Here is a 27,508-nt window from a genome sequence, read left to right on the forward strand (position 1 = left end):
TGACCTGGTCCCAGCAAAAGCATCACACAGACAGACCCTTTGTTTCCCCTGCCCCCTCCAGCTTTGAAAGTATCTTGTCTCCTCATTGGTCATTTTGGTCAGGTGCTAGCGAGGTTGCTAGCGAGGTTTAGCTTCTTAACCCTTTACAGGTGAAAGGGTTTTTTCCTCTGGCCAGGAGGGATTTAAAGGTGGCTAGCCTTCCCTTTATATTTATGACACTCCCCCCAAATCACAGATAGGGTGAAACGCTGGCTGTGATTTCTTCCTGGAGCTCTAGGAGAAAACAGAGTTAATAAGACACATGCACCTCTAAATATACTACCAAGTATATAAAGACGAACAATATTTTCCACATCTCAAGGACGATTTTAACCAGTTGATTCTGGGAAACTTTCAGGGGAGAGTGCACCAGTCGCTTTGTTAGAAGCTCCTGAAATGTGTTGTATGTCGAAATCAAAATCTTGGGGAGCTAAACTCCACCGAATAAGTTTTTTGTTATTTCCCTTGGCAGTATGAAGCCACTGTAGCGCAGCATGGTCGGTTTGCAGGTGGAAACGCTGTCCCCAAACGTATGGGCGTAGCTTTTTCCAGAGCGTAGACAATAGCGTAACATTCTTTTTCACTGACTGACGAGTTGCTTTCCCTCTCAGACAGCTTCTTGCTGAGAAACACTACAGGGTGGAATTCTTGATCTGGTCCTTCCTGCATTAAAACTGCTCCCACACCACGCTCGGATGCATCTGTGGTTACTAGGAACGGCTTGTCAAAGTCTGGGGCCCTTAGTACAGGGTCAGACATGAGTGTCACTTTAAGCTGGTTAAAGGCCTTCTGACACTCTTCAGTCCACTGAACGGCATTGGGCTGTTTCTTTTTGGTTAAGTCTGTCAGTGGGGTGGCGATTTGGCTGTATTGCAGTACAAATCACCTGTAATATCCGGCCAACCCTAAGAAGGATTGGACCTGTTTCTTTGACTTTGGCACAGGCCGCTTTTGGATAGCATCCACTTTGGCCTGTAGGGGGTTGATAGTTCCTTGACCCACCTGGTGTCCAAGGTAAGTCACTCTGTTGAGGTCTACTTGACACTTCTTAGCCTTAACAGTTAGTCCTGTCTCCCTTATGCGCTCAAAGACTTTCTGTAGATGTTCCAGGTGTTCTGCCCAGGAATCTGAAAATATGGCCACATCGTCAAGGTCAGCGACTGCATATTCTCCTAATCCCGCTAGGAGACCATCTACAAGTCTTTGGAAGGTGGTGGGTGCATTCTGCAGCCCAAAAGGGAGTACATTAATGAATCTTGTTTTTGTGTTACCAGTAAAGCCAGACTCCACGAAGGGGTGCGCATGGACATGAACTCAGTGCCTGTGGACACTGACCTGGAGGATAGGATAGGATCACAGCCTATTCACAATGATTAAATCATTAAAATAAATAGAAAAAAGCATTTTATTGTCATCATGATACATGCAGTCTATATCTGCTCATATATGCACTGTAGCAAATTACTAGTGCCACATGTGCCACCTATTGGTAGAAAGTGGGAAATTATTTCCACTAATTTGTATTTACCAAGACTGTGGTATGAGTTTATATATCTACCTTCTATCACTCTCCTGTAGCCATCTGCCCTGACCCTGTCACAGCGTATATATCGATATGTTTGAAAGATTAAAATGATCATAAATGTATTTTTAATTGAAGGTGATTTTGGAACAAATGTTTAAACTTTAGAAATACTTGCCATGGGCCCATGCAATCCTCTTGACTTTAGTGGATTTGCACAGAATATGAAAGAGCACAGAATTTGATCCATTTAACTTGTAAAGCATTGGAATGGGAATTGAATGTAACCAAAATTAAGTTATGTTCATGCTCACTTTAGGCCTAATAATCTTGAAGACATTAGACGTCCCAGAACAGAGTAGACTGATAGTGGTCCTTGTTATAATACATGGGAGGAACAGTTAGAAATAGCGTGGGAGTTACGCCCGATTGCATCTCTACAAACTTGCCTGTTTGACTATTTGAATTTGCTTGAATCTTTTTATTTTTAATGAAAAATTGAGGAAAAATGAATGCTAAGCAGTTTCAACTGCTTACATTCAAAGAAGCGTGAAGATGGCTGAAACAGCTCATTCGTTCAACAGTGGTAGCTTTAACAGAGTCTGCAGATGCTGATAGAAATGACAGACAGCCAGGCCCTAATGAAAGGCCATATTTAAACTATTCAAAAAACAAGTGTAAATTAGCCAAAAACAAATAAGCAGAGCTCAAAAACTATCACTGCAAAGATGAAGTAAGCAAAGTCTACTCATTAGCTTGATTCAATAGACAGAGAAACAAAACAACAAAAAATTAGAGAAAGCAACAAAGACTGGAAGGAGAGGTAGAGAAGGTGCAAAGAGATTTGAGACTGGACTGCAGTTTCTTCTTCAGCAATAAATAGACAGCTGGTCAAAGTGTCATATAACAGTCCTAAATCTCATGGGATTTTACAAGATTAACCAACACAATTTATTTTAGCTCACTTAGATCAGTGGTGGGCAGCCTGTGGCCCACGGGCCACATGCAGCCCGTCAGGGTAATCCACTGGCCAGACAGTTTGTTTCCATTTGCGTGGCCGCCTGCAGCTCCCATTGGCTGGGAACAGCGACCGCGACCACTGGGAGCTGTGGGCAACGGTGCAAATGTAAAACTGTCCGGCGGCCTGCCAGTGGATTACTCTGATGGGCTGCAGGTTCCTCACCACTGACTTAGATACTAGCAGGAATTTTGGGGGGAGTAAGGAATTTTTCTGACAACCTTTCAGACCATTACCAGGATGTAAGACCACCGCGTATATCTCATGTGACTTTGAGTCAGATCTTTTGAATTCAGCGTATCGGTTGTGGATTCTTATTTTCAATTCTCCAATTTATCCAAAATAGAAATATCATAATACTCTCATATCATGGATTATAGCACCAAGACACAGGAACCTGAAACGAATGCACACACAGATGACTTGGTTAATGACCCAGTTCAAAGACCAGTTGTTTTCAAGGGAAAGGTCACATAACTACTTTACCTAGTTTGAAAAAATAAAATGGGTTATGCAAAATTCCAGTTGTTTAGTCACTCAGGGCAAGCTTTTTTTTTTAAATGGGGAGTAAAACGTTTTCCCACCCCAGACTTACCAGTAAGAGCTGTCATCTTGGTAAGGACTAGATGAGTAGGTTTTGGTGACTAAATTTTCATGGCAAAATTTTCATGTACAAAGTTGTATTAAGCCAAGTAACCCTTTACACTGAGGAATAGACAGCATTATTGCTTGCTTTCACTGTAAAGAGGCTTGCAATTACTGTGAAAAGCAATTTGTCAGTAAAAGGCAAAAACATATTGAGCATTAATAGCTGCATTAGCCAGCCCTTTTGACATGGAGTGCCAAGTAAAATTGGCTGGATAGCAGTTAAAAAATAGCATTAGATAAATACATTAGGTAGTAGATGCCTACTGTAACTGGCTGAAGACATATATCAGACATCTCCACATGCCCCCAAAGACTCCAAGATGCCTTAGTCAGAGACATTTATAAACACTTTATGGTGAACTAAAAACTGAAGATAAATAAATTCTTAGAGAAGCTTCGTAATATACTCTAGAACCAGAAACTTTCTATCTTGAACATCTTCCTAAGAAGATGTTCCATGATATAAGGTGTATTGGAAGAAATAAGTAAGAACACCCATCTTCAAAGGAAGAGATACAAAAATGCAAATCCTTAACTTCAAGATACAACTACATGACTGCACATACAAATTGGGAATTTATACATCCAACTGGCCAATTAAAAGCATAACTCATTTGTGTGCACAAATACTCAGTTTGTGGAAACATAGTAATTATATGTGCAAATAAGAGCACACAGCTGTATGCACATTTTACAAACATTTTACAAACATTTGTGCCTTGTTTCAAAATCGTGCTCTTTAAGTCCATATTAATCTAATGAATGACAAAAAAGGGTCCTTGCTAAAGCAAATAACCTTACTACAAAAAACTCAGAGCAACAGGCAATAAACCGGCTTCCACTGGAGCTCAAGGAAATACTTTAGATTGATATTGTGATGTAAAAAGGAAGGACTTTTCTAAGCTGACTGAAAAAAGCATTTTATCTTCAGTCAGAGATTAACACAATTTAACTAAGGGGTATAGCTCAGTGCTCCAACGTGCATGATGTAGCATGGCAAAATCAAATATGAGAGAAATTTAGCTGTGGATTTTTTTTTTTAAAAAAGGGGAGTACTGTATGCAGTACAAGGGTATTGTGAGCATATTCGAATAATAACCCCGATACAAGCAAATGTGTCAAAGGCACATCACTGGGTGTCACTTATACTAGATGAAGTATTCTAATGACTAGAGAATGGTCTTCAGCACCTTGTAAAAACAATCATGGTGTTTAGGCAACCAAAATAATTGATGAGTGCATTTTGGAACTTGACTTTCACACTTCCTAATAGCTGTCTCTAATAGTTCCTGCAAACAAAGCACTATACACAGGACTTTAAAAATACCCTTTCAACATTTAGTTCTGCATGTTCAAGCACTAGGTTTCTACTGGTGTGTTGCCAGTCTCTATAAGCCTGTTGAATTAATAAAGTTCAGGATACTTGGGGAATCCTGGAATGCAGTCAGCGTTCAAAGACAGTCTATTGGATCCTAATTTCAGGATCACCAGTAAATTTAAACTATGACTACTGCACTTTGGATAGTTGGGATTGACCCCCCATCCACAAAAGAAGGGCATTTATTTATTTAGCATTTGCATATTCACTGAGCCAAGCAATAGCATTCTCAGTGGCCAAGTGGAACTCTCAGAACCCACTGCTGAATTTGACCAGCGGGTACTCTTTGACAGTGTGTATCATTGTTTAATTTGCACCGCAGCTGCAGCTTGGATTGCATCAGAGACCTCAATGGCGCTGGTTGACTGCACAGAGGCCTTGCCCAGTCCAGAACTGGCTAAGAAGGGCCCACTGCCAACGTGGCAGGTCAAAGCCGGGTGGGCGGCCAAGCAGTAGGGTCTGTGATGAGGAACTGATTGGTGGTTGGCACGTACCTTCTCAAGCAACTGGCCAGCTGCAATTTCCCTCCTGATGTAAGGGGAAGCAATGTGGCTCAGAACTGGAAGACATGGAAGATGAGTTGGTCAGAGAGTTCCTGTGATGATGCGCATTGTTGAGTTGCATGTCAACGAGTTTATTGTATGCCAGCCGACTCCATACTGGTGCACAGTACTTTGCTATTGAGTACGTGATGGCAAGGGCTGAGGTCTTTAGGGTTGGCACTTCCACTCCCCATGAAGAACCTGCCAATTTGATGAGAAGGGTGTTCTGTGTCTTGATCTTCACTGCTGTCTTGCCCAGGGAGCTTTTGTATGTCAGTGTTCAGTCGAGGGTCATGCCTAAGTTAACTGGGTATGCTTCATGCTTCAGCCTCTGGTCATTCATTATGATGTTTAGTTCACTCTTAGCATTGGCATGGTGGAGGTGGAATGTGCTAGAGACAGTCTTTTTGGTGCTAGGCTGAAGGCGCCATGTCTTGCAGGGCATAAGAATATATATAGTACATAAGTCAGTGATGACGGAAAATTATGAGGTAGTGTGTGAAGACATACAGTAGGGGCAGTATACAATTTAAAATGTTTTGATTTACTTCTGTTTTATCTATAGTTCCTTTCTTTAAGCAACCTTACATGCATTGGCTCAACCAAAGGGAGGAGGGATAGCTCAGTGGTTTGAGCATTGGCCTGCTAAACCCAGGGTTGTGAGTTCAATCCTTGAGGGGGCCATTTAGGTATCTGGGGCAAAAATTGGGGATTGGTCCTGCTTTGAGCAGGGGGTTGGACTAGATGACCTCCTGAGGTCCCTTCCAACCTTGATATTCTATGTTTATTTTCCCATTTCCTGAATGGACAATAACGACATCTTACTACGCTCCAGAAATCAGCTATGGATAATGTAACATCTCTGTGTTTTTGAACTAATTGAAACTGCATTCTGACAGAAAGAAAAAGATCAAGAAGATGAAGCCAATTGCTCAGTTTGCACCAGTGGACAATGTGATAAATTGGATTTGATTTGTGCATGAACAGAACAAAGTACCAAGCAGAGAGTGATGGTATTAAGAATATCTCATGAGGTGTTTTGAAAAAAAAAAATACAGGTAGTTATGTGATGTTGTGCCATGCCCATTCTGATGAGTCTTGTGGTTGGCTGCTCTTGAATTCTGAATGACTAATCAGACAAATTTTGACAACAAGTGACATGAAGACAATACTGAAGTGCTAGAAAGCATAATATAGCATGGGACTTTTTCAGTGTGCATGATGATGATGCGTGTTGTATGATTTTTTTCTACCCATTTATTTCTTTAAGTTGCTAAAATGCAACCATAGGCCCCATCCAGTGCTCTGGGCTCCCATATGTTTAAAATTTTCAAAATAAACAAAGGACTACCCACCTCAATTCACTCCCTCCTCAGCAGCCTGAGAGAAGAGAGAGGAAGATGGGCTTTGCAGAACACCCAGGAAGTGAACCAGATTCAGTGGCAGAGCTAGTTCCAAAACCTGTTGCTGCAAAACCTAAAATCTTAGCTGGATACTATAGCTGAACCTGTAGTGGTGGGAAAGAATTCAGTCAGACAATCAAATCTTTTTCCAGTGTAAGCATCTTTTCTTGGCACTTCTCCCATCAGTGTACCTTTTGGGAGACTCTTTGTCAATGTTAAGGCTAGAAGGAGAGTCAGTGATGCAGACAATGCAGATAATCTGGTGTTAGTAGTCATACACGGTAGTGAATGAATTTCTCTATATTTATCTTTATTGCAATTAATATAATACTTTGGTCAGTTGCGAGCTTAGATACCAGACTTTGACGTGGCAAGGTATGCCACCATTTTTATAGTACTGAGGAGAATCAAAATGATGGGGCTGTTGAGCGCCACCCTAATTTAAAAGCCAAAAAGAAACAAAATTCAAAAAACCTACAAAATTGAACATTTAGGGCCTGTGGCAGTTTACTTCTTTGGATGAAATGGAAAACAGATTCGGCAAGGCGCTCAACTCCAGTAAATGAACACAAACACAAGGCAATGGGACAGATTTTTTTAAAGTATTTAAGTTGCCCGGGGGGGTGACAAAAGCATCTAAGTGGGTTAGCACCTAACTCCCATTGAAAGTTGCACCAAAATACTTTTGTAAACATGACCAAATGCTGTTTTGCCTAATATTATTTTGATTTATTGTCAAACATTTTTAAAGTTCCTGCTTCATCCCTCAAATAAACAAGAGTTCAGCCCTGTGTTGGAGTCAATAAGCATGGCTTCTTAGACTTCAGTGCAGCTACACCAATCTGTACCAGCTAATGATCTGGCCTAAAAGATAAATATTCAAAAATAAAGGCAAACAATAGATGGGAGGGACTTTTTAAACACATAGCATCAATACCTGGATGTACTGGCTATCCCCTGTCTCAGTCTTCTTCTTTCTTTACTATTAAATGCACCAGTCAATAGACAAAGATTTATTTTCTGTACTGCAGAAGTCTATGCAAGGCTAGGTTTATTTTTTGTGTTGGCTGACACTAAGTGAGCCAAGTATAGTAGTCGTGCTATCACATGAGGCATTTCAAATTCTTTTGATAAAGGGCTATTCACCACCTTTTATTTAGTTTGATATGTACACAATTCCCTTTGTCTCAGCAGTTGTAATGTTCATAATCTCTCTCTTCCTTACTGTAATAGTGACAATTGTATTTAGACTCCAAAGAGTAACTATTGTGTATCTGTTTTCTTTCCAACACACCAATGAATTGATACATATGCAGTTCTAAATCACAGTTTTCAAGAGTCATGGCAAGTGGGATGCTGACTGCCGGGCTTTTGGATGGAATTTCAATTGAATGCTTCCTAGCTCAACCAGAAAATTGAAACATCTGCTTTGAAGTCTGGCTCTTGATTGGTTGAGTCACACAACATGTAAAAACAGCAAATATTAGTCAACTTTATTTTTCCTTGTGACTAAATTATTAAAGTATTCAAGTATAATTGACCCCTCACTTGGATCATCAATGTGATTTGAACCTTCAGTGCAAAACATATGAATCTCTAGTACTTGAGTTAAAGGAGTAACTGTTAGCAGACAGCTGCACTAGGGTCTTATCCTCAGATGTGGACCAGATGTAGAGGGAGACAAAGACCCTCATTGCCAGCATGGTACATAAGTAACAGGTTACTTGGTCTTTGTCAGGCTGCCTATTGATTAGACATCCTCTTTTCACTGTCATTTGCAACAGGAGAGACACATGCACAGGCAAAATCAGGTATTTGATTTGCTCTAATATTTTTATTAACAGGAAAAAGGAAATGACATTGACTTAATTATAAGATTTATTTAACATCTCATTTGCGTGAAGGGAAGAGGTAAAATGATGGAAGAGAGGGACATAAGGATAATGAAATTGAAGCTGAGGGTGAAGTCAAGGAGTTGATGGGTGGAAGGTAGATGGTGAGGGGACAGTAATGAATTTAATTTTAAAAATTAATACAACTAATAAACCAAGTGCACATAATTACCCTGAGCATGTTGCCTTGTATGTTGCACTCTTTTTTCCCATCTTTTGCTCTTATGCTCTTGAGGGCAGGCAGTGTGTGCCCCGTGTTGGGATAGTTCATCCCACAGTGGATGTTGTCACAGTCTACTATAGTTACCACCAATAATAGTACATGCATACTTTTCATAAGTGAGTTAAATATTTGGCCCATATTTTCCATTTTGGTTTTAGAATAGTCACTTTTGAGAAAGGGAGATTATAATATATATGGGAACCAAGTTTCTTCAGGCTTGTTGAGTAAGATCTCAAGGTAAAGTAGTATAGCAACAATAACAGACAGGATGTATAGGTTTCTTGAAGAAATTACTCTGTGTAGACTTCATGTGTTTGTATGGAGACAGTAGGTTCATAGTTGTAGCTCTGTGTATTCCTACTGCTGCTACAGCTTGTTCCAGGTGTTGTAAATCCTGGCTGCAGCTTGGGGTACCCTAGACCTTGTCACAGCAGAAATTAAAAGTTTTACTGAATCCTAAAGAGAAGAGCCTAGAAGTCACCATGACAGTAGATGAGCTAACATCATCAAAAAGAAAAGGAGCACTTGTGGCACCTTAGAGACTAACAAATTTATTTGAGCATAAGCTTTCATGAGCTGCACTGAATGCATCCGATGAAGTGAGCTGTAGCTCATGAAAGCTTATGCTCAAATAAATTGGTAGTCTCTAAGGTGCCACAAGTACTCCTTTTCTTTTTGCGAATACAGACTAACATGGCTGCTACTCTGAAACATGACATCATCAAGTTTACTGGTTAGCGTTTACATTGGACCTGATAAAAAATGCACTGAATTTCATGCAAAGACAGTTTTTGACATCAGCGGGCTTGGGTCAGTCCCTTGGAGCAGTAGTGAAATGTCCTCGAGAATCACTTTCTCCGTTTAGAATTGGAACCTTTTTCACCACCAGAACACAGAACTGAATGTGTCCGCTCTTTTGAATTGTGTGAGGTGCAGTCACGTTCCTACAAAACAATGACACTTATTTGCATCCACTAGATAATCTGGAATTACTGCTTGTTCACTGAACTACCTTCCAGATTTCTTCATCTATTATTCTATAGTCATAGACTGAAACTTTCTGCTGGAATCATAGCATATGTGGCCAGGGGAGTGAACCATCTATGGATTTTTTGACACACTAATGCCCTTTGATATTCCTGTGCCAAAAATAAGATAGAATCCATCAAGTGTACTGATTTTGGAAAACTACACTGGGTCACCAGTGTCAAAATGCTGGATATTAGTTAGATGTCATCTAAGGAGAGAACTGCAAAGTCCATCTGGAATGCCTATCCAGGCATATGCAATTGCTTCATTGAGGTCTCTGCCAGCAGTGCTAGAGATATGGAACAGTGAGTCAGGTACAGTGGCCAAATAAATGTGCTGACCAACTGAATCTGTGCACAACCCTTGGCAATCTTGCTGGCTGATGTGTCCAAACTGAGTGATCTGTCAAAACCCGTAGTCATGAAGCTCACACACTGATGTCTGGACAGATTTCATGTGTTTGCATCAATGACTGACACTCCAGGACTTTAGGTGAAGAGTTTGACTGAGCAGTACTAGGTAGACCATGTACCTTCAAAATGTCAAAGTCCATCAGGGCTATGTGCTCTCTCTTCTCACTGCTGGTACGTTAAAGAAAGAATTTCCCCTCCTACCCCCCAGTTAAAGCACGAAGGATCACGGCAACTATGCAATGTGGACAAAGGCTTATATTGACATCTATGAAGTGCTTACAACAGCCTTGTGGACTATCTCACATATTTAAAGTTCAGGCCATATGATCAGAGCACCTACCATCATACTTTCCTTCAGCAGGAACAATTAGTTCTCAAGTTACGAAGAGGACCAGTTCTGACAGCAAGATGTACACCAATGTAAGACACAAGAACCTGCACATAAATACATAAGAAATGACAAAAGATTCAATGGCAAATGTATAGGTCTTAATCCCCAGATGTGCCAGAGTAGTATGCTTGAGGGGAGAGGGAATGGTCACATGACACCACCTTTCTGTTTCCAAATTTCTGGGGCTGCCAGAGGCTGGTTCAGCCCTTGGCAGAACTTCGGATAGCCACAGGGCTGCTCTAAATCACTATCTTATAATAACCTCTGGGGCCCTTTACTTCAGCAAGGATTGCCAAAGTACAGCATGCTTTGACCCATATCTCCATCCTGGTGTTGCTGAGAAGGGTGGTATAGAGCAAGCTAGGCCGGCTACTTGCCACTCAGGGAATGCCAAGTTTCTTACTGAGGGCAGCTGCAAGCTTCCCTTGTACTGCTGGAGCAGAACAAGCATATTTTATTGGGGCCCAAGATCTGGCCCATAATATGAATTCTTTTTGTACTGAAAAGTGGGTCTGGTCCCAATAGACTCTCCAGGTATTAAAAGAAGGATTACCATTCTTTGGCAAATACATTTTCAAGCACCAGAATTTGTCATTTCAAATAAGAGCTTCCCAGTTCCCATTCATTTTACAGGAAAGCATAACAATCCTTTTCAGCTCCTTTCAGAGAGCTCTCTTTAATAATGCATCACATGGATCTTTTTGCCCCTTATACAAACCACAGAGAAGCAAACCTCTGCTTGAATGAAAAAAGTAGCCCCAGGCAAACAAGCTATTTTCTTTACTATGCCGAGTAGAACATTTTTTTTATGCTTTTCCCTCAATTCCTTCAAAGGAGAAATTCTTTATGTAACTGAGGATGGACAAGAGTCGGCTACATGCTAATAGACCCAATCAATTGGGATTCTCCTGCTAAATAATCTCCCTAGCTGTGAAATGTGCTAGACCACTGTTTCTTAATTTGTGAGACTGGCTTTCCAGGAAAGGCCTCAATCTGTTCAAGAAGAGGTGGAAACAACCCAATGGAAAATGAACAACTATATATTTTTCTGTGTTACTGGATTGTTTTCATGAAAGACTCACCAAAAGCAGAACCATCTGATGAATAAAGTGGACCTAATCTGTCGAGGTATTAACATGCAAGTGTTTGAATTTATAAACACTAGAATCATGAACTGTTATGTCTTTGAACCTGTACCCTGGGATTTTACTGACTGATACCTGTAATACAGATGGGTTTTCAACACCTGGTGTCAGGCAGTTTTAATACTTAGCAGCCATATTAGTTATTAGTAAATAGTTGCTTTGCTGTAATAACTATTGCAAACAATTTAGTAAACACCAGATTAAATCTGAACATGTACTAATCCCAAACCAAACAAACTATTGCATACTATACACATTTTGATTAAAATCAGGTAAATCCTACTGAAGGAATAAAATAGCTATTGTGCCCATCACATTTGAAGGGACAATGATCTCGTTTCAGTTTTAATTGATCTTGCATTGCAAGTCGAAAAATGGAAGCCTATTATCATGAATTCAAATTTTTCACAGAAAAACTTCACTCTCCGCAAACGTTCACTGTAACCAGAGCTGCAGAATACAGTGTGGTGAAACTATCCAAGATTTTTTATTCTACTTCAATATTTCCAAGTTTATTATCCAAGCATGTGCTTAACTTTAAACCTTTGAATAGTCCCATTGAGGTCAATGGCACTAATCACATGTTTAAAGTTAAGCGCATGCTTACGTGCTTTACTGGATCAAGGCTCATAAGTGTTGATTGCACCAGCCTGTAATTTTAACAGCTTCCTGCAGCCACTGGGACTTTAAGCCATTCTGTGCAATGTTTCTGCATTCAGAACATGGTCTTGTGAAAATCATTGGGGATTATAATGGCCACAATAAATCATGAGATACCTGCAAAATAAGAGAACAATTTAATTCAAATTACTTATTATTATCCTGACATTAGCAGTCAGTGAAGCCAAGTTTGGAGGGTTGTCTGGAAATCTCAGGAATTTCAGGACTTTTGCTTTTGTGTTGGCAGAAATCAGGTTCGGCACACAGATAACATGTTTGTTTGCACTGGACAAGGGTCATATAGTACAATGCTGGCATCGATCTGCAGTAACTGTTTAGTAGAGCAGCATGACCATGGTGCTTTTGAATCTGATAAGAGGAAACACTTTTTGTACAGAATGCATAATCAATCTGTCTTTCTAAAAATATCATCAGGTTGGTGGATTTAGGCTGTTCGCATTGATGCTTAGGCTCCTAGTTACCAAGCATGAGAAGTGAACAGTTGTTGGATGGTGGACCATCAACAAGCTCTGTGGGTGTAAAGAATGATTTGTATAGTGGGCAACCGCTCCATATGCTTCAATTATCTTCCAGCACTCCAACACTCATACAATCTGCTCACTGGAAAGACATGATTGTATGACTTATGCTTTACTTGAGGCTTTCTCATTGTGGTATGAATCACCTTATTCTTTTACTTTCTCTTCACATCACCCATCTGGCTGCTTTCTGGTAGCTCCAGAACTTCTATGACAACAACTTCTGTCTGTTGTTCTGTAGGGGTATGTTTCTTGATGTTTATTTTTCTTTGCTGTGCACAATCCAAAAACTAATTTTCTAATGCTGTTGAGGTGACTGGTAATGGCAGAAAGAAGTTAACTTGGATTACCAATGGTATCCTAGTGGTGCAACCTACTTATTAGGATCCAGTCTAGGCAAAACACTCTTTTCTGCCTCAAAACAAAGTCCAAGCAAATGCAGCTATGTCAGGCTGGTTTTAGTGACATCATGTCTTGCTCTGTTGTCTCTGAGGAGCTGTAGTTCAGGACAACCTCAGCACATGTTGTAGTGTTTCTCTTAAGCTTGTTCACGTTCACAACTTCCACCAGAAGAGCACTGAAGGCCATCAGAGTATGGAGAATGTCTTGCGTATAGTGGCTGCATTGTTCTCTCTCAGTGTTCTTTGAAGAGCTAAATCTCATCACCAGTGCAGCCTCATGGCAAAGTTACAAGGTGAAACTGAGAGAGGACCGTCTTTTCTTTCGATACTCTGTGTGCAGTCTGGTTGCCTTGCATTCCTGTCACTCTCTACAATAGGCACTGTTAGAAGCAGCATTAGCATTGCTCCGCCCAGAAACTACTCTACATCCAACCAACACTTACAGTCATCATGACAAAGAACAGCAGAATGTTCCACCTCCAGGAGACGCACAAAGATGGCACTAGCACCAACAAGATTATATCCATCTGGTAGGGCAGGACAGCAAACATCTCTAGGTCCAGCCTTTGTATTGCATCTATTTCTATTAACCATTGTGCCTAGGGGATTGTGAGGTGATCTGCTTGTAAATGTATGTGGGCTGTATATTAGCCCCTGCAAACCACGCTGGAACTGGAACTATGGAATATTACTGCTGCATTGAGGACCATGGCCACAAAACCTAACTGTGATTGAGTTACAACTTTCACCTCACTGCAGTGGCCCCCAGCAGATGGTCTGACAGTCAGACGTTGCAGGAACACAGCAGAGGGAGCAGCACCCCAACCATGCTCTCTGCTTCTGACTATGCCCCCATGTCAGGGAAGGTGGCACAGAGAAAGTGACACTACCTGGGAATTCCACCAAATTGGGGGAATCCTTTGCTGTCTGTTTAAGCCAGCGTAAGCCAGCATTACATCATCTTTGCACCACCAAGGGGCCCATGACCTCTTCCTATGACGATTGAGCTAAGCAAGCTGAATATATGTGTCTTGCTGTGTTTGATGAAGGAAGGTACATAAATGAAATTCTAAAGGTAATGGACTTCACGAGGACAGCACATAAGGGGAGTATGCACATGCAAGAAATTTGGCAAACAATTATCAAAATTGGATGAAAAATAGATGATGATATAAGACAACCAGGGGAATTAAAGAATCAAATTTACTGGCACTGGTTTTCAAAATGAATGTTGTTTCAAAATGCTGAATGTTATTTAAAGTGCCAGCTAATTAATCTCTTTCTTTGGCCTCAAGCTACTGTCTGATCACACAGGAGGTGAGTAAAGGGAAGCGTGCGGATCAGACAAGGAGTTGTTACCTTCACAGATAAGACAACAGTACACATGGAAATATTCAACAAAATGTGTTTCTGTTACCTGGGAGTTCACCAGCTTAAGCAGAAGCCAAAACAGCTGCTGAAGTTTCACATTTTGTCACATAATACGATACGAAAGGTACATTTTCAAAAATTTTCACAGTTTGTATGAATTTATGAATTATTAATTTAATCCTTCCATTGATACTGACACATTGTATTGTTTAAACAGGCATAATGGATCTGGAATTCTTTGACTAGAAAATTGTCTATGGTGCAGTGGTGTTCTTCATAAGGCTATTCGATCCACACAGCTTTTTCCAAGGTTGGGTTCAACAATAATATGTAGTTTCACTAATACAGTAATTCTGTGTCTCTGTCATGTTACAAATTTATTGGACTATTTTTTTCATTTGTGTTCATGCACTGACCCGAAGCACACACCTGCCACAGCTTTACTGAAGGGGATGAATTGGGTTTGGACTTTGCCTGAGTGAGTATTGGTGTCTGATGAGCTATTTTCATTTTTTAAAAAATCCACAGATGCTGTCTTGCACTATGATTGACATTACATGTTTGTCTTTGCATTTCCTAGCTCACCAGATAGCTTCCCCCACTGGAGTTGTATGGCACCAGATGAAGAATTTCAGTAAAAAAGCTGCAAAGACCCAGAGAGGAGGAGGATCTGATCATTGGTCTTGGAAGGAGGTACTGCCGGTCAATTAGTACAATAGGTACATAAACCACCTTCATGAAGTCATACCTCAGGTCAATCAGTACTAAGGTATACTAACAGCATGTAAACTGGTAACTTGGGTCCCTGATCCCTTCTGGCTGGGCTGAATACAAACAGGCCTCTCTACCCTGTGTGGTGTGTGGCCCCTTATCACCATAGATCTGAAGTTACATAAGTTGAAAGTTGACTAGTCCATGTGTTTCTGAAATAGAGCTTTGCAAAATACTCCTCTGGCCACTGTGCACATAGAGACCTGTATCTGTGAAAGCATCTCATTTAGTTGAAGTTTTGCTTACGCTACAAGGCACAGGAAGCTGCTGATATGTCAGAGCTACAACCTCTGCTTACCTCTGGAGACCCATCTGGCTCAGTATAAATAAATGGTCATATTTCACACCAATTGGGAATACATGTTTTTCCGAAGGTATTACAAGGGCCTTGAACCATAAAGTCCTGGGTGCAAGTGAACTCAAGAGAAGAACAGCAAGTGTGCGCTCACAAGTCAGAATACTAAACGTTTCCAAACCTCTGTACAGGGAAAAGAAATTGATGCCAAGGCAGTGGATATACTGTGCTGTCAGTTACCTTCTCTCCTCTTAAATACAGAAGAGCAGAATAAAAAAGGATCAGCGTGCCTCAGAGTGGTAATTTTGTAATGGCCGAGATGCTTGTGATTGTCCCATCTGCTGGAAATAGTTATCGTTAATTTCAGATGCACAATTCCTTTTATACCGAGTTTAAATTACATTCAAAAAGACGTTTTTACACAAACTTGAAGAAAAGGCGAAGATCAGCAAAGAATGACACTTCCCTCTTCTCTCTTTTCTTTTACTCACCCTTTGTTTATTCTTCTCTTCCCCTTGCAATGCAAACAACAAGGCAAAATAACACTGATGATTCTTTGCAGCTCTGGCAGAGATGCCTCCAAAGCATTTTATGACAAGATACTGCTAGGATACAGTAAACAGCTTCCATGCTAGCAGGAACGTGCTCACACTTCTAGGAAAGATTATCCACAGAGAATCAAAATTCTGCTTATTTTTCTTCAAAAGCGATGATGTTATTCTGCTGTATAGCAGATTTTCAGATTAATCCCCTTGAAGTTTACCAGACAACGGACTTCTGTTCAGAATGTGTTGGTTCGCTTTATTTAGGCTCGTTGTCTCATTTAGTAAGAGTTTGCTAAAATCTAGCAAATTGACTCAACAAACTAAATATTCTAGATGAGGACTATATGTTTGTCCAAGGTACTTTTGCCGTGGTAATGCAGTCATACCTCTCACACTCCAAAAATGCCAGTATATGAGAAAAGCCATCAGAACACGAGACAATGGCCAAAATGTGGAACACCTGTGTTTTGTGGCACATCATGCAATCAAAGCCATTTTAACTTGACATTTAATGATTAAAACTATTTTTAACCAGCTTGCAAAACAGGTCTCTCACAGTGAGAAAACATCCTGAAGAACAGGTTTTATCATTCAAAGCCATTATAATGTCACTTATGGGGGGGGGGGGGAAGCAACAAAATCCATCAGCCTTTTTTCTCCTTCCTGCCTCACTCTCAATCCATAACATGGCTCTGAGGAAAAGTCAGGAAGCAACCTGACACCTTGAGCAATGGGCTCACTGGGGAAAATGGAAACAGCTCCATGTAACTCACCTTGGCTCCACTCTTCTTCCTATCCAGATAGCGTCCCTTAGCAGCTCCTTCCTCTGGGAGCAGGCCATATTCAAGGGTTTCCTCCTTTGTTTATTCCCACCAGTTGGCCACCACTGCTGATTGCTGCTGTCTACAGCACGCTTCCAGGCTTGTTGGAAATGCAGAACGAGAGGATCCACATGGGCTCCTAGGCAAAATATGTGGTTGAGAGATCTGAATGCAGTTCTACCTTAGTTAGCCAATTCCTTCACTAGTATTCCCAATGTTAATTATTATATTTCAACAGTTTAACTGCACCAGGATATAAAAAGAGGATCTAGGAAATAACGAGCTTTTATATATAGTAGAACCTCAGAATTATGAATACCAGAGTTACTAACTGACCAGTCAATCACACACCACATTTGAAACCATAAGTACAAAATCAGGCAGAAGCAGAGACCTCCCACAAAAAAAGCAAATACAGTACAGTACAGTGTTAAATGTAAATTGCTAAAAAATTAAAGAGCAGCATTTTTCTTCTGCATCTTAAAGTTTCAAAGCTGGCTTAAGTCAATGTTCAGTTGCAAACTTTTGAAAGAACAACCATAATGTTTTTTTTCAGAGTTATGAACATTTCAGAGTTACAGACAACCTCCATTCCTGAAGTGTTCGTGACTCTGAGATTCTACTGTAGCTCTTTTCATCAATAGATCTCAAAGCACTTTACAGAAGAGATCAGTATCATTGCCTGTATCAGTATCATTTTTTTAACCAGGCTATTCGAGGCACCCTGCCTGTTTCACAGACCAGAACAACCAAACCAGCTTCAGCCATTGCAACCCCCAGCCATTCCAACCTCCAGCCATTCCAAACAAGACAGCATGAGCTCCCTCCTTCTACACCAACTGCGGGAGAATTCTCAGCTGTATTCCTGGCAGGGCACAGTCTGCGTGAACAGGTATATGTTGCTACTCATGTAAAACTCCTCAGAAGAAAAAGAAATGAGGGAGACAAAAGGATTGGACTGTGGCAGAGTGGGCAGAATGGCTTCGCTTTCTGGCTCCTAAGTGCTGCACGGGTATGAGTTTTTCTCACGTGCCTTAGTTGTTCTGAGTTGAGTTAAACCTGATTGGTGGCTGGAAGTGGTGTCCTGGGGACCTACAAAATCTTTTAATTTTGTTTGTCTGGAATTCTCTGTCCTCAGATTAAATAAACACAACTCCGGAAAAGGGAAAATTGGGTTTGAAATTAAATCAGATGAACTGATCTTAGCTGTGTATTGACACAAAATTTGGGCCTCTGACATGTACAGATTTAGTGGCTAACTTTAGAAGATTCTTTTTTCCACATCACTATGTATCTCAGTGTGTAATCAAGACCAACTTTTCTACTGTGCTTCTGGTCAATACTCTCAATAGGCTCTTGAATAACTGTCAAGGCTAATTCCCCACTCTGGCACTTTGAGTACAGAAGGTGGGGGCCCACAAGGATTCTAAAAATTAATGCTGGCCGCTCCAGGCTTGTATTAAACTCCCAAGGTTACAGCTTTTCTCTGACCTTGGATTGGTAAGCGCTACCACCACCCTAGTGCAGAACCCCTTTGAGAGCCAAGGAAGGCACACTTGGGAATTCCTTACGGTGGGGTACCCTCAAGCCCTTTCACACATACCCCCACCTCCAGGGAAGAGCGGAGAAAGAAAAAGAAGGAAATCAGCTGTTGCCACCAGCTAATTAAACATGTGCACAAACCTCTTAAGACACAAAAATCCAATTGTGTTCTTAAATTTTATTAATAAAAAAAAAGAAAATACATCTGGGAACTCAAGCTATTGCTAGATTTTAAAAAAGCAACTACAAGGATTAAGTACCAAGAATAGCTTTCTTGAGGTCCAGCTTAAAGGTTACAAGAAAAACAAAAGCACCTGAGGTTAGCACAGAGGAAGCCACAAACCATAACAAAATAAAAGGAATAAACCTAATCACATCTCCCTAGACGTTTCCTGATCTATTTAAATATCTGGGGTTTTAAATGAGTAGTTTCTAGGTATGATATTGAGGATTGTTTCATACCTGGCCCCAAGCTTCTTACAGTATGCCTCTGCCCTGTCCACCTCTCCCTGGGAGAACAGACAGACAGACAGACAAAAGGGGAGTCTTGTTTCAATTTTAAAAAGTTCTGGCCTTCCCATTGGCTCTTTTGGCCAGGTGCCCACTCACTTCCTTTTATCTATGCATAGCAGTGAGACTTTTTAACCCTTTACAGGTAGAGCAATTAGAGAACAGCTACTAAGAGGAATTTTATAGTTGCTGGCTGGCTGGGTGTCCATAAAAGGGAGCTCCCCTTCCCCCGCCCCCCCCTTCATTTATCACGATAATAATATTTGCATCATTCTTCACCTTCATTTTCAGTAACTAAACTTTGTTCTCCTAATGAGACCAATCCAGAAAATGAGAGAGATTTGGGTTGCTGCATATCAAACTAAAGTCAGATATGAGTGACTGATTTTAGATTTGTATAATACTTTGATTTTGGCTACAGTACTGTGTTATAATACAGTGCTCTGTATCTTATTCTCAAACACTGAAATGTAAACACTTCATAAATCTAGAATGACAAGATTGACTTCTGGGTTTGTTGTCTCAAAAAGACACAGCCACTTCAGAATCATTCATGTTATACTGGCAGATTTAGATATCAGTATAACATAACAGACTCACTTAGCAATACAATTGTATATTGTATTGTAATGAGTGTCAGTAAGTGCACATAGTAACTCAAAATCAAGTTTACTGATGGAATATAGATACATCAATATTTATGAAAAGTCTGAAATGTTCCTCTTGCTATCTCTACACAGGTATCTTCATGGTTTAGGGAATTGTTTTCTAGTGCAGTGACCTTTCAAATACATCTACATGATTATTTCCAGTCATCCACATTCAGTTAAACAGGTGTTTACACACCTGAGTGTTTTTGTCCTTGTGTGAATGTTGGGCCACAGCTGGATATGAATTTTGAATGGCACGTTTACAAACCAAATGTGTGTCTGGTGTTTTGTTTACAATACAAATGACAATATGCATTTTCTTTATTACTTTTGATCTCATAATTTCAGGTGTTCCTTTCTTGGGCAACTGGGTCGGCACTTGAATGTGTTCCTTGTTTATTAGCAGCTACTTCAACATAACGCACTAATTCTATGATAAGGCATGCATAATAAACATACATTAAAAAAGTTTTTCCATTAAAGTGATAACTACATTTTTCAGTATATAATAAATTTTCCCCAAGTGGAAATATGAAGTGCAGTTTGAAATCAATACTTCTAGTTGATAAATACTTTTTACTTTGTCCTCTTCCTGAATGGATTAATGAGATTTCTGCGTTCTAGATAGGAGGATAATGACATGCATACCACCTATAATCAAAAAGAGACAATGCTTGGTTGCTATTTGTTTAATTTATTTTTCTTCATTTAATATTCAAGATGGTACTAAGCCCAGAAATAATTTACACCAAAGCCTTGTCTACACTCAGGGTGAAATCCTGGCTTTTATGAAATCAATGAGAGTTTTGCCATTGACTTAAATGAGACCAGGATTTTGCACTGAAAATTCTCAGTACAGATGCAATCCAATGGCATAATGGTCTCTAATAGTATTTTCAACACTCCTTTAGTAATACCTCCTGAGATGTAGCTTGATCCTTAGAACACCACTGGAATGGGTAAGATTGATGTTCTTAACATTACCGGAGACAGTGATTACCAATCAAATGCCTACAGTGATTTTTTGGTGCTTTCTTCTTGTCCTGTCTGACACTCCATTTGCAGCACTGTGCTATCTATAAATAACTAAAAGTATGGATGTGTAAAATCCATAAAACAAAAGTTCTTTAGCTGAAGTTCCTAACCACAAGCTAACACTGTGTAAGGTTTCCTATCACTGAGCTTTGTATTACCGATTAGAAAATGTGTGGTGGTCACTAGACCAAGCCAAATAATGTCGTGACTAGTTATAGAGCTGAAGACATATCGGATGTAGTCAGTTCAGAATATGTTTATGGAAGAGCTATTTCATATTACATTTAAGTACCTGGGTAAAATAATTCAGTCAGGTCTTATCCTTTGAATATTCCTCACTAACTTACATATGTGTTTTGAGGTGGTCGTCTTTTGAGCTGGTTTATCTGAATGCTGCTGAACCATTCGAGCTTGTCAGACGTTTCTGTACTTGCAGTGCTTTGCTGCTTTTTTTTGTTTTGTTTTTCATTTTTAGGCTCTGAAAGTAACATCTTTTTCTTTATCTTTTTTTAAAGATAAAGACATTCCCTGCTGATACATCTAATCCTTTTTTCGATCCTTTTACAACAGTACCACAGTTTTCTGTAAGTAGAACATGCAACTGAAAAACTGTGTATTTAACACAGCACTTGCGACTCCAGATTATTTTTTAAACAATGTCAGAAGTTTTGCCTTTAACAATCCTAATAAAGATACTTTCCAAATGTGGCTTAGACTGCAAATCAATCAAATATGGCCATGACTTGTATCAAACTTGCCTTCATTGGTGTGTTGGAGATTACTTAGAAGCAGAAATAAGGATTGAAGGTGAAACACTTCAGGGCAGCAGGTCACAAAATACAGCTGCACTCCCACAGTTCTACTGTAGAGGGCGTGGGTGAGGCTGCAAAGACTGAATAAACAGGAAGGGCAGGGAATGGTGTGGGCATGGCCACTAAATCCATACGCTGCATGGAATCTTTGCTGAATTGGCCTTCGTCCCCTTTACAAAACCTGTCTCTGTCTTCGAGGGGACCTAATTTTCATGAAAATTGTATTCTGAATTGAAACGAGGAGTTACAATTAATATAAAACAGTTGTATGATGATGACTACAGTCGCATGCTGCTATAAACGTCCGTGTTAATTAACAACCTAGAGCTGAATCTTGGAATCCTTAGTTCTTATTTGGGCAAATCTCCCATTAAACCTCCCTGGAAATGTTACTAGAGAAAGAAGTGAGGTGCGGGCTTTGGGATTTGTCCCTTTGCACAAGGCATACTGCACAGTACCACATAAACAGGACTAATAACTGTATAACAATATAAAAATAAGCCTGACCGATCTAATAGTACTGTACCCTGAATGCCCAACCTTAGAGTAGCAGTGTCAGTATGATAGGTAGAAGAAACAAGACATTTAAACAATTGAGGGACTTGTTAAAATTAATATTAGAACTCGAAACAACTAGATATTATGCATGGGACTCTGACTGAAACCCTTTGCATGTCCTTCCCAACCTGGGATGTGGCTTAGCAGCCACAGAGGAGAAACCTTCTCATGTTAGAATTACACTTCACAATCACGAGTGTGACATTCCTAAATTAAACTCATAAAATGAAGTCATTCCGACTTAAACCTTAACTTCTGTCCTGAGCCCCAAATCTGTGTTCTCTCTCATGTGGTTAAATATGTAATATGGAACCTTATTCACAACTGGGACAGCTACAGTATCTGTCTGCACTTAGTGAGTTATTAAAGAAAGAGGTTAAGGCTTGATCATGATCCCCCTTACCTTGGGACACTTTCTTTTGGGGGAGGGGGTGAGAGGGAGTCACGTGTCTATTTTTTAAGTCATATTTTAGTGACAGAAATTGAAAAATTTATCAGAATCTGCTTCATATCTATTTTTGCTCTAATTAAAAATATCCCAACAAATATATTGAAACCTTTCAAGCCCATCAAAACAGAATTATTGAAAAAGTCATCTAGGCTAGATGGTCCCCATTTTAATAAAAATGGCAAGAAAGCTTCCACCTTTATGTCCCGGATTAAAAAATTGAGTTACACACAGAAATCTGTGCAGAATAATATCCCCACTAGTTCCCCTGTAAAAAATGTCAAACACCACTGACATTTTGCTAGGTTTCACTGAACAGCAAACTGAAAAATGTTCGCTTTGTAATGAAAGCTGAACATTAATAAAAATTTCCATTTAGCTAAAAAGCTATTTTAACATGGAAAAGTTAATGGAAAATTTTTGACCAGCTCTACTAATTAGGTTTTGTTGGGTGGGACAAGAGGGAGGGATAATCAGCATATAAATAAGTTCTAATTAACCTATCCACAATTCATCTTTTCCTCTTCAGAGTACTGGTTCACTGAAAAAAAACCACAATGCAACATCACAAATATCTAAAATTACATTTCAACCCATGCAGCCCATGGTATTTGTTTTGTCATAGAATTATGCATTGTGGGAAATCTTTAGTAAACCAGGAAGTACCAAGAAGATTGCAGGGAAGTGAACAAATTTCTATTCTATGCAGTTATCCCCGTCCCACAACCTGAATAATGGGGATCATTGAACAAAGAAATATTGGCTTCAAGTCAATTGTTTTTCAGTTCATTTTAACCCACCAGTTGTGCTAGGTGTCACCCCATGTTTGGCCTCAACAAAACAACACAAACAAATGCTTTAGGGGAAAATTTCGAGGACAGAGCCAGATCTAACTCTGAATGTATTCTAGTCATGCACAGCATTATGCAGCTGCAAATGTTTGTGGTTCATTTTCCTTTCCCTTGCTTCTTTTTCATGTTATGAACAGCCTGCAAAATTTTGGGGGTTGTTTTATTGTTGTTGGTATGTTTTGATTTTTAAGGTAGGTTTTGCTTTGAAAATGCTTATTAGAGCCAAAAATGTCTATTTTTTTATTTTATAGAAAAACAAAAAATATTAACAAACAAGTAAGCTTTGGAGGCTATTTTCTGGTTTTATAATTCTGCAGTTTATAAAGAGCTAAACTGATTTTTTTTATTTGGGGGGGGAATTAAATCTGATTAAATTTTATCTGTGTTGACTGGTGTAAATCATAAATCTATTGACTTAATGGAGCTACTTCGATTCACACCAGCTGAAGATCTGGCCCAATATACTGTATACACTGTGACAAAGTTCCTCCTCTACCTTGGTGGGTCCTGCACTTATTGACGGATTTTGCTCGCCTCAGAGATTCACAGTAGCCCTCAATTTGGCCACTTTTGTGGCTCAAATCTGCCGTTCACTCAGATAACCTCATCAATGGCCAGGGTGGGGAAAAAAGAGTAAGAACAATCCCCGCAGTTTCTGCTGATCCACCATGTGGGTCAGGGAACAGCTCAGAGAACTTCCCTTCTGGTGGAACCTCAGGAGTTGGGAGGTTTGGGGGGAACCTGGGCCCACCATCTACCCCAAGTTCCAGCCCAGGGTCCTGTGGATTGCAGCTGTCTAGAGTGCCTCCTGGAACAGCTGCATGACAGCTACAATTACCTGGGCTACTTCCCCATAGCCTCCTCCCAACACCTTCTTTGTCCTCACCACAGGATCTTCCTCCTGATGTCTGTTAACGGTTGTACTCCTCAGTCCTCCAGCAGCACATCCTGTCACTCCCAGCTCCTTACATGCACCTCACTAGCTGGAGTGAGAGCCCTTTTAAACCAGGTGTCCTGATTATCCTTAATTAATTCTAGCAGCTTCCCAATTGGCTACAGGTGTCCTAATTAGCCTGCCTGCCTTAATTAGTTCTAGAAAGTTCCTGAGTGTTCTGGAATAGTCCCTGTTATTTTACCCAGGGAAAAGGGACCTGCTTAACCTGGAACTAATGTATCTACTTTCAACCACTCTTTTGTAGCCATCTGGCCTGACCACGTCACAACACATAAGTATATAAATATATACTCTAGAGAAAAATAGTACCACATACATATCTAAAATAACCATTAAAAATAGGGCAAATCCTAAGCTGGTGTCAGTTGTCCTAGCTCCATTGACTTCAGTTGGGTTATGACAACTTATTCCCACTGAGGAATTGTGCCATGGTGCCAGTATTTCATGATGTAAAGCCTGATCTGACAGTCCTTATGAGACAAAATGCTGCATGAGGACTGCAAAATTTGCTTGCATCTGGACTGTGACATTGAGCTTTAAAAGGGAAATGCCAGAAAAGTTTGGCCTCTTACCTTTTTTAATGATTAGGCCTATAATTGGGTCAGGATTAGAGGGGAGTTTGTTTGCTTGTTGTTTTTTTCTTGTTCGTTTGGTTTTATTTTACCATTTTTCATTTTACTGGTTTCATAGAATGACTGGGAAAGGCTCATCCTTAGTATGTTCGTCTGGAATGGACTCTCTGCTTTCAGTCAAAAGAGAGGCTGGGAAATGTAAAAAAGACCTGACTCCAGCTTCTTCCTGGATCACCCATTGATTTAGCCTGCAGATTGTATCCCAGTGCACAAGTGTCTCCATTCAGTATTTGTTCATCATAAGTAGCTCACATAATTTGAAAAGTGATGAAAAAAGACACATAGTCCAATAGCTGGATAACAATTCTCTGCCTCCCTGTTGTGCTGACTTTTCTTCCTCCTGTTGTGAAGACTGAGTCAAGCTTCAAAGAACAGGTTGTCAAGAAAAAAAACTCAGCTGATAATCGCATGAACATGTCGGGATTATTCTGAAGCACTGAAAGATTGCCGCTACGGTACATTCCTATCAACTCGGTAACGCGCGAGCAGACACAGGCTGCTCCCTGCTTGTCATTAAATGGTCCTGTGCAAACAGTGGGTCAGTGTCATTTTTTTCAGGAATGACAGGATGTCCCAGCCTTTGATGTTGCAGGATTTGTGATGCCATAGCATCAGCTGTGCAGTATGGAGAAAGAGTCGGGAGTTTGTTGTGGTTCTGTACATTTTATATGACATTGTCTGTTGCTAGTTGCCACTGGGTATTTTTTTTTCGGGTGTGCTCCACTACACAGAACAATTAGACCCAGACTCATGCACACTCGACTTTAATAAAATGCCCAGTTGTCAAGGGACCTACGAGTTCATTTTGACAGGGCTCTATTCAAGAGGACACTTCTGGTCAGCTCCCCATATCAGGTTTAAACCAAATAAAATGGTGATAAACAGCATGTTTATAGGTTATGGGTCCATATTTAGTGTGGAATGTACCATGAACTGAGTTCAGTCTCACACAGTGGACTTTATAGTCAGACTTGTCATCAGTGCACAACCGTTGAATCTCTGTCCAAAGAAGAAGTGTCTGTTTCATTATATATGAGGGTTGCTTCCTGGTTCTTAAAAGGCCACTGGGCAACTATAGGGCAATCTCTCTTTTTCCCTCTTTATTAGAGGAAAGTTGCTGATAACGAGTGTTTGAGAGAAAGTGGGCAGAAAAAATCAAAACTAACTTATCCTTTTCGTTATTTTCTCCTTAGGCAGAATTTATAGACAGCAAATTAGTGTGCTGTGCTGTGCAGTCATCACCTAAGATGTTACCACCAGTATCGCCTTCACTTGCAATGAGGTCCTTGGCAGAGACCGTCCCAACCCCAACAGTGCAGACGATATATTCATCACACAAACCTATTTCTCTGGCAGACAGGTATTGAGCAGTTCATAGCAATACTCTGTGTCTCTCTCTAGGTTTCCAAGAGTTTGATTTCTTTTATTCTATCATAAATGTAATGGGAAAGAACCCGCTGAGCCTGTCATCCTAAACTACAATTTCCACCAATGTGTAAAGTCAGCTGCCATTTGGTACTTACCTCAGGACAAGTGGAAAGCATAAGAAACTTTCTCTGAATTGAAAGCCACTCCTAACTGGTGATTCAGCCAGCAGTTGCCCTCCTCTGAAGGCCAAACACACCACCTCCATAACCACTGGCCTGGAGAGAAAAGAGTGTGCCTTTTTTTCTGAGACAAATCACCTTCCCTGAACCACTGGTTTGTTTTTAACAACTGCTGTCGCAATCGGTTTCTCTAAATTCAGTGCTAACTGGGAAGGGCTGAGAAATAGATACTCTTTCCGATGAATACCAGGTGCTGAATTTTCAGAGCAGTGTCAGGTCGCAATTGTTCTTCTTGTAGCATGAAATAGCAAAAAAGCATGTTCCAGCTTCCCACAGAAAACCTACTCTTTTTCAATTCTTCCATCTTACAATTGTTTCTAATGGTAATCTTTCCTCTCTAGAGACTGATGAGTGCTGAATTAACCAAACTGTCTATTTCAGGGGTGGCCAACCTGTGGCTCCGGAGCCATATGCGGCTCCTTGTATAGGCACAGGCGCCAACTTTCCAGTGTGCCGGGGGTTGCTCACTGCTCAACCTCTGGCTCTGCCACAGGCCCTGCCCCCACTCCACCCCTTCCTGCCCCCTCATCTGAGCCTGCAGTGCCCTCGCACCCCCGCCCCCCAGAGTCCTCTGCACACCATGAAATGCTGATCAGGAGGGGTGGGGAGGGATGGGGAGGCGCTGATCGGTGGGGCTGCCGGTGGGCGGGATGAACTGGGAGCGGGGGAGCCGATGGGGGACGGCTGATGCATTACTGTGGCTTTTTGGCAATGTACATTGGTAAATTCTGGCTCCTTCTCAGGCTCAGATTGGCCACCCCTGGTCTATTTAAAGGGGGTAACTCTATAATTAGATCTATCTGACACCCCAAAAACAAAGGTCAGGCTTTCATTTCATTCAAAGCAGTGTACCGGATGGAAA

The 27,508-nt window shown here is 40.5% G+C and overlaps 1 protein-coding gene across 3 annotated transcripts in view; it reads left to right on the plus strand.

The window, feature by feature from the left end:
- The window catches only part of EPB41L4B (erythrocyte membrane protein band 4.1 like 4B), a 249,164-nt gene that overhangs the window by 213,756 nt on the left and 7,900 nt on the right, over nucleotides 1-27,508 (plus strand). For all 3 annotated transcript variants that reach the window (XM_074945196.1, XM_074945197.1, XM_074945199.1), the window contains 2 exons: nucleotides 21,299-21,367; nucleotides 26,233-26,399. In XM_074945196.1, the coding sequence (XP_074801297.1) occupies nucleotides 21,299-21,367; nucleotides 26,233-26,399 (236 nt within the window). The remainder of the gene's footprint in view (nucleotides 1-21,298; nucleotides 21,368-26,232; nucleotides 26,400-27,508) is intronic.

The sequence above is a fragment of the Natator depressus genome, chromosome 2, assembly GCF_965152275.1.
Source record: "Natator depressus isolate rNatDep1 chromosome 2, rNatDep2.hap1, whole genome shotgun sequence".
In the NCBI taxonomy this organism is placed as follows: Eukaryota; Metazoa; Chordata; order Testudines; family Cheloniidae; genus Natator; species Natator depressus.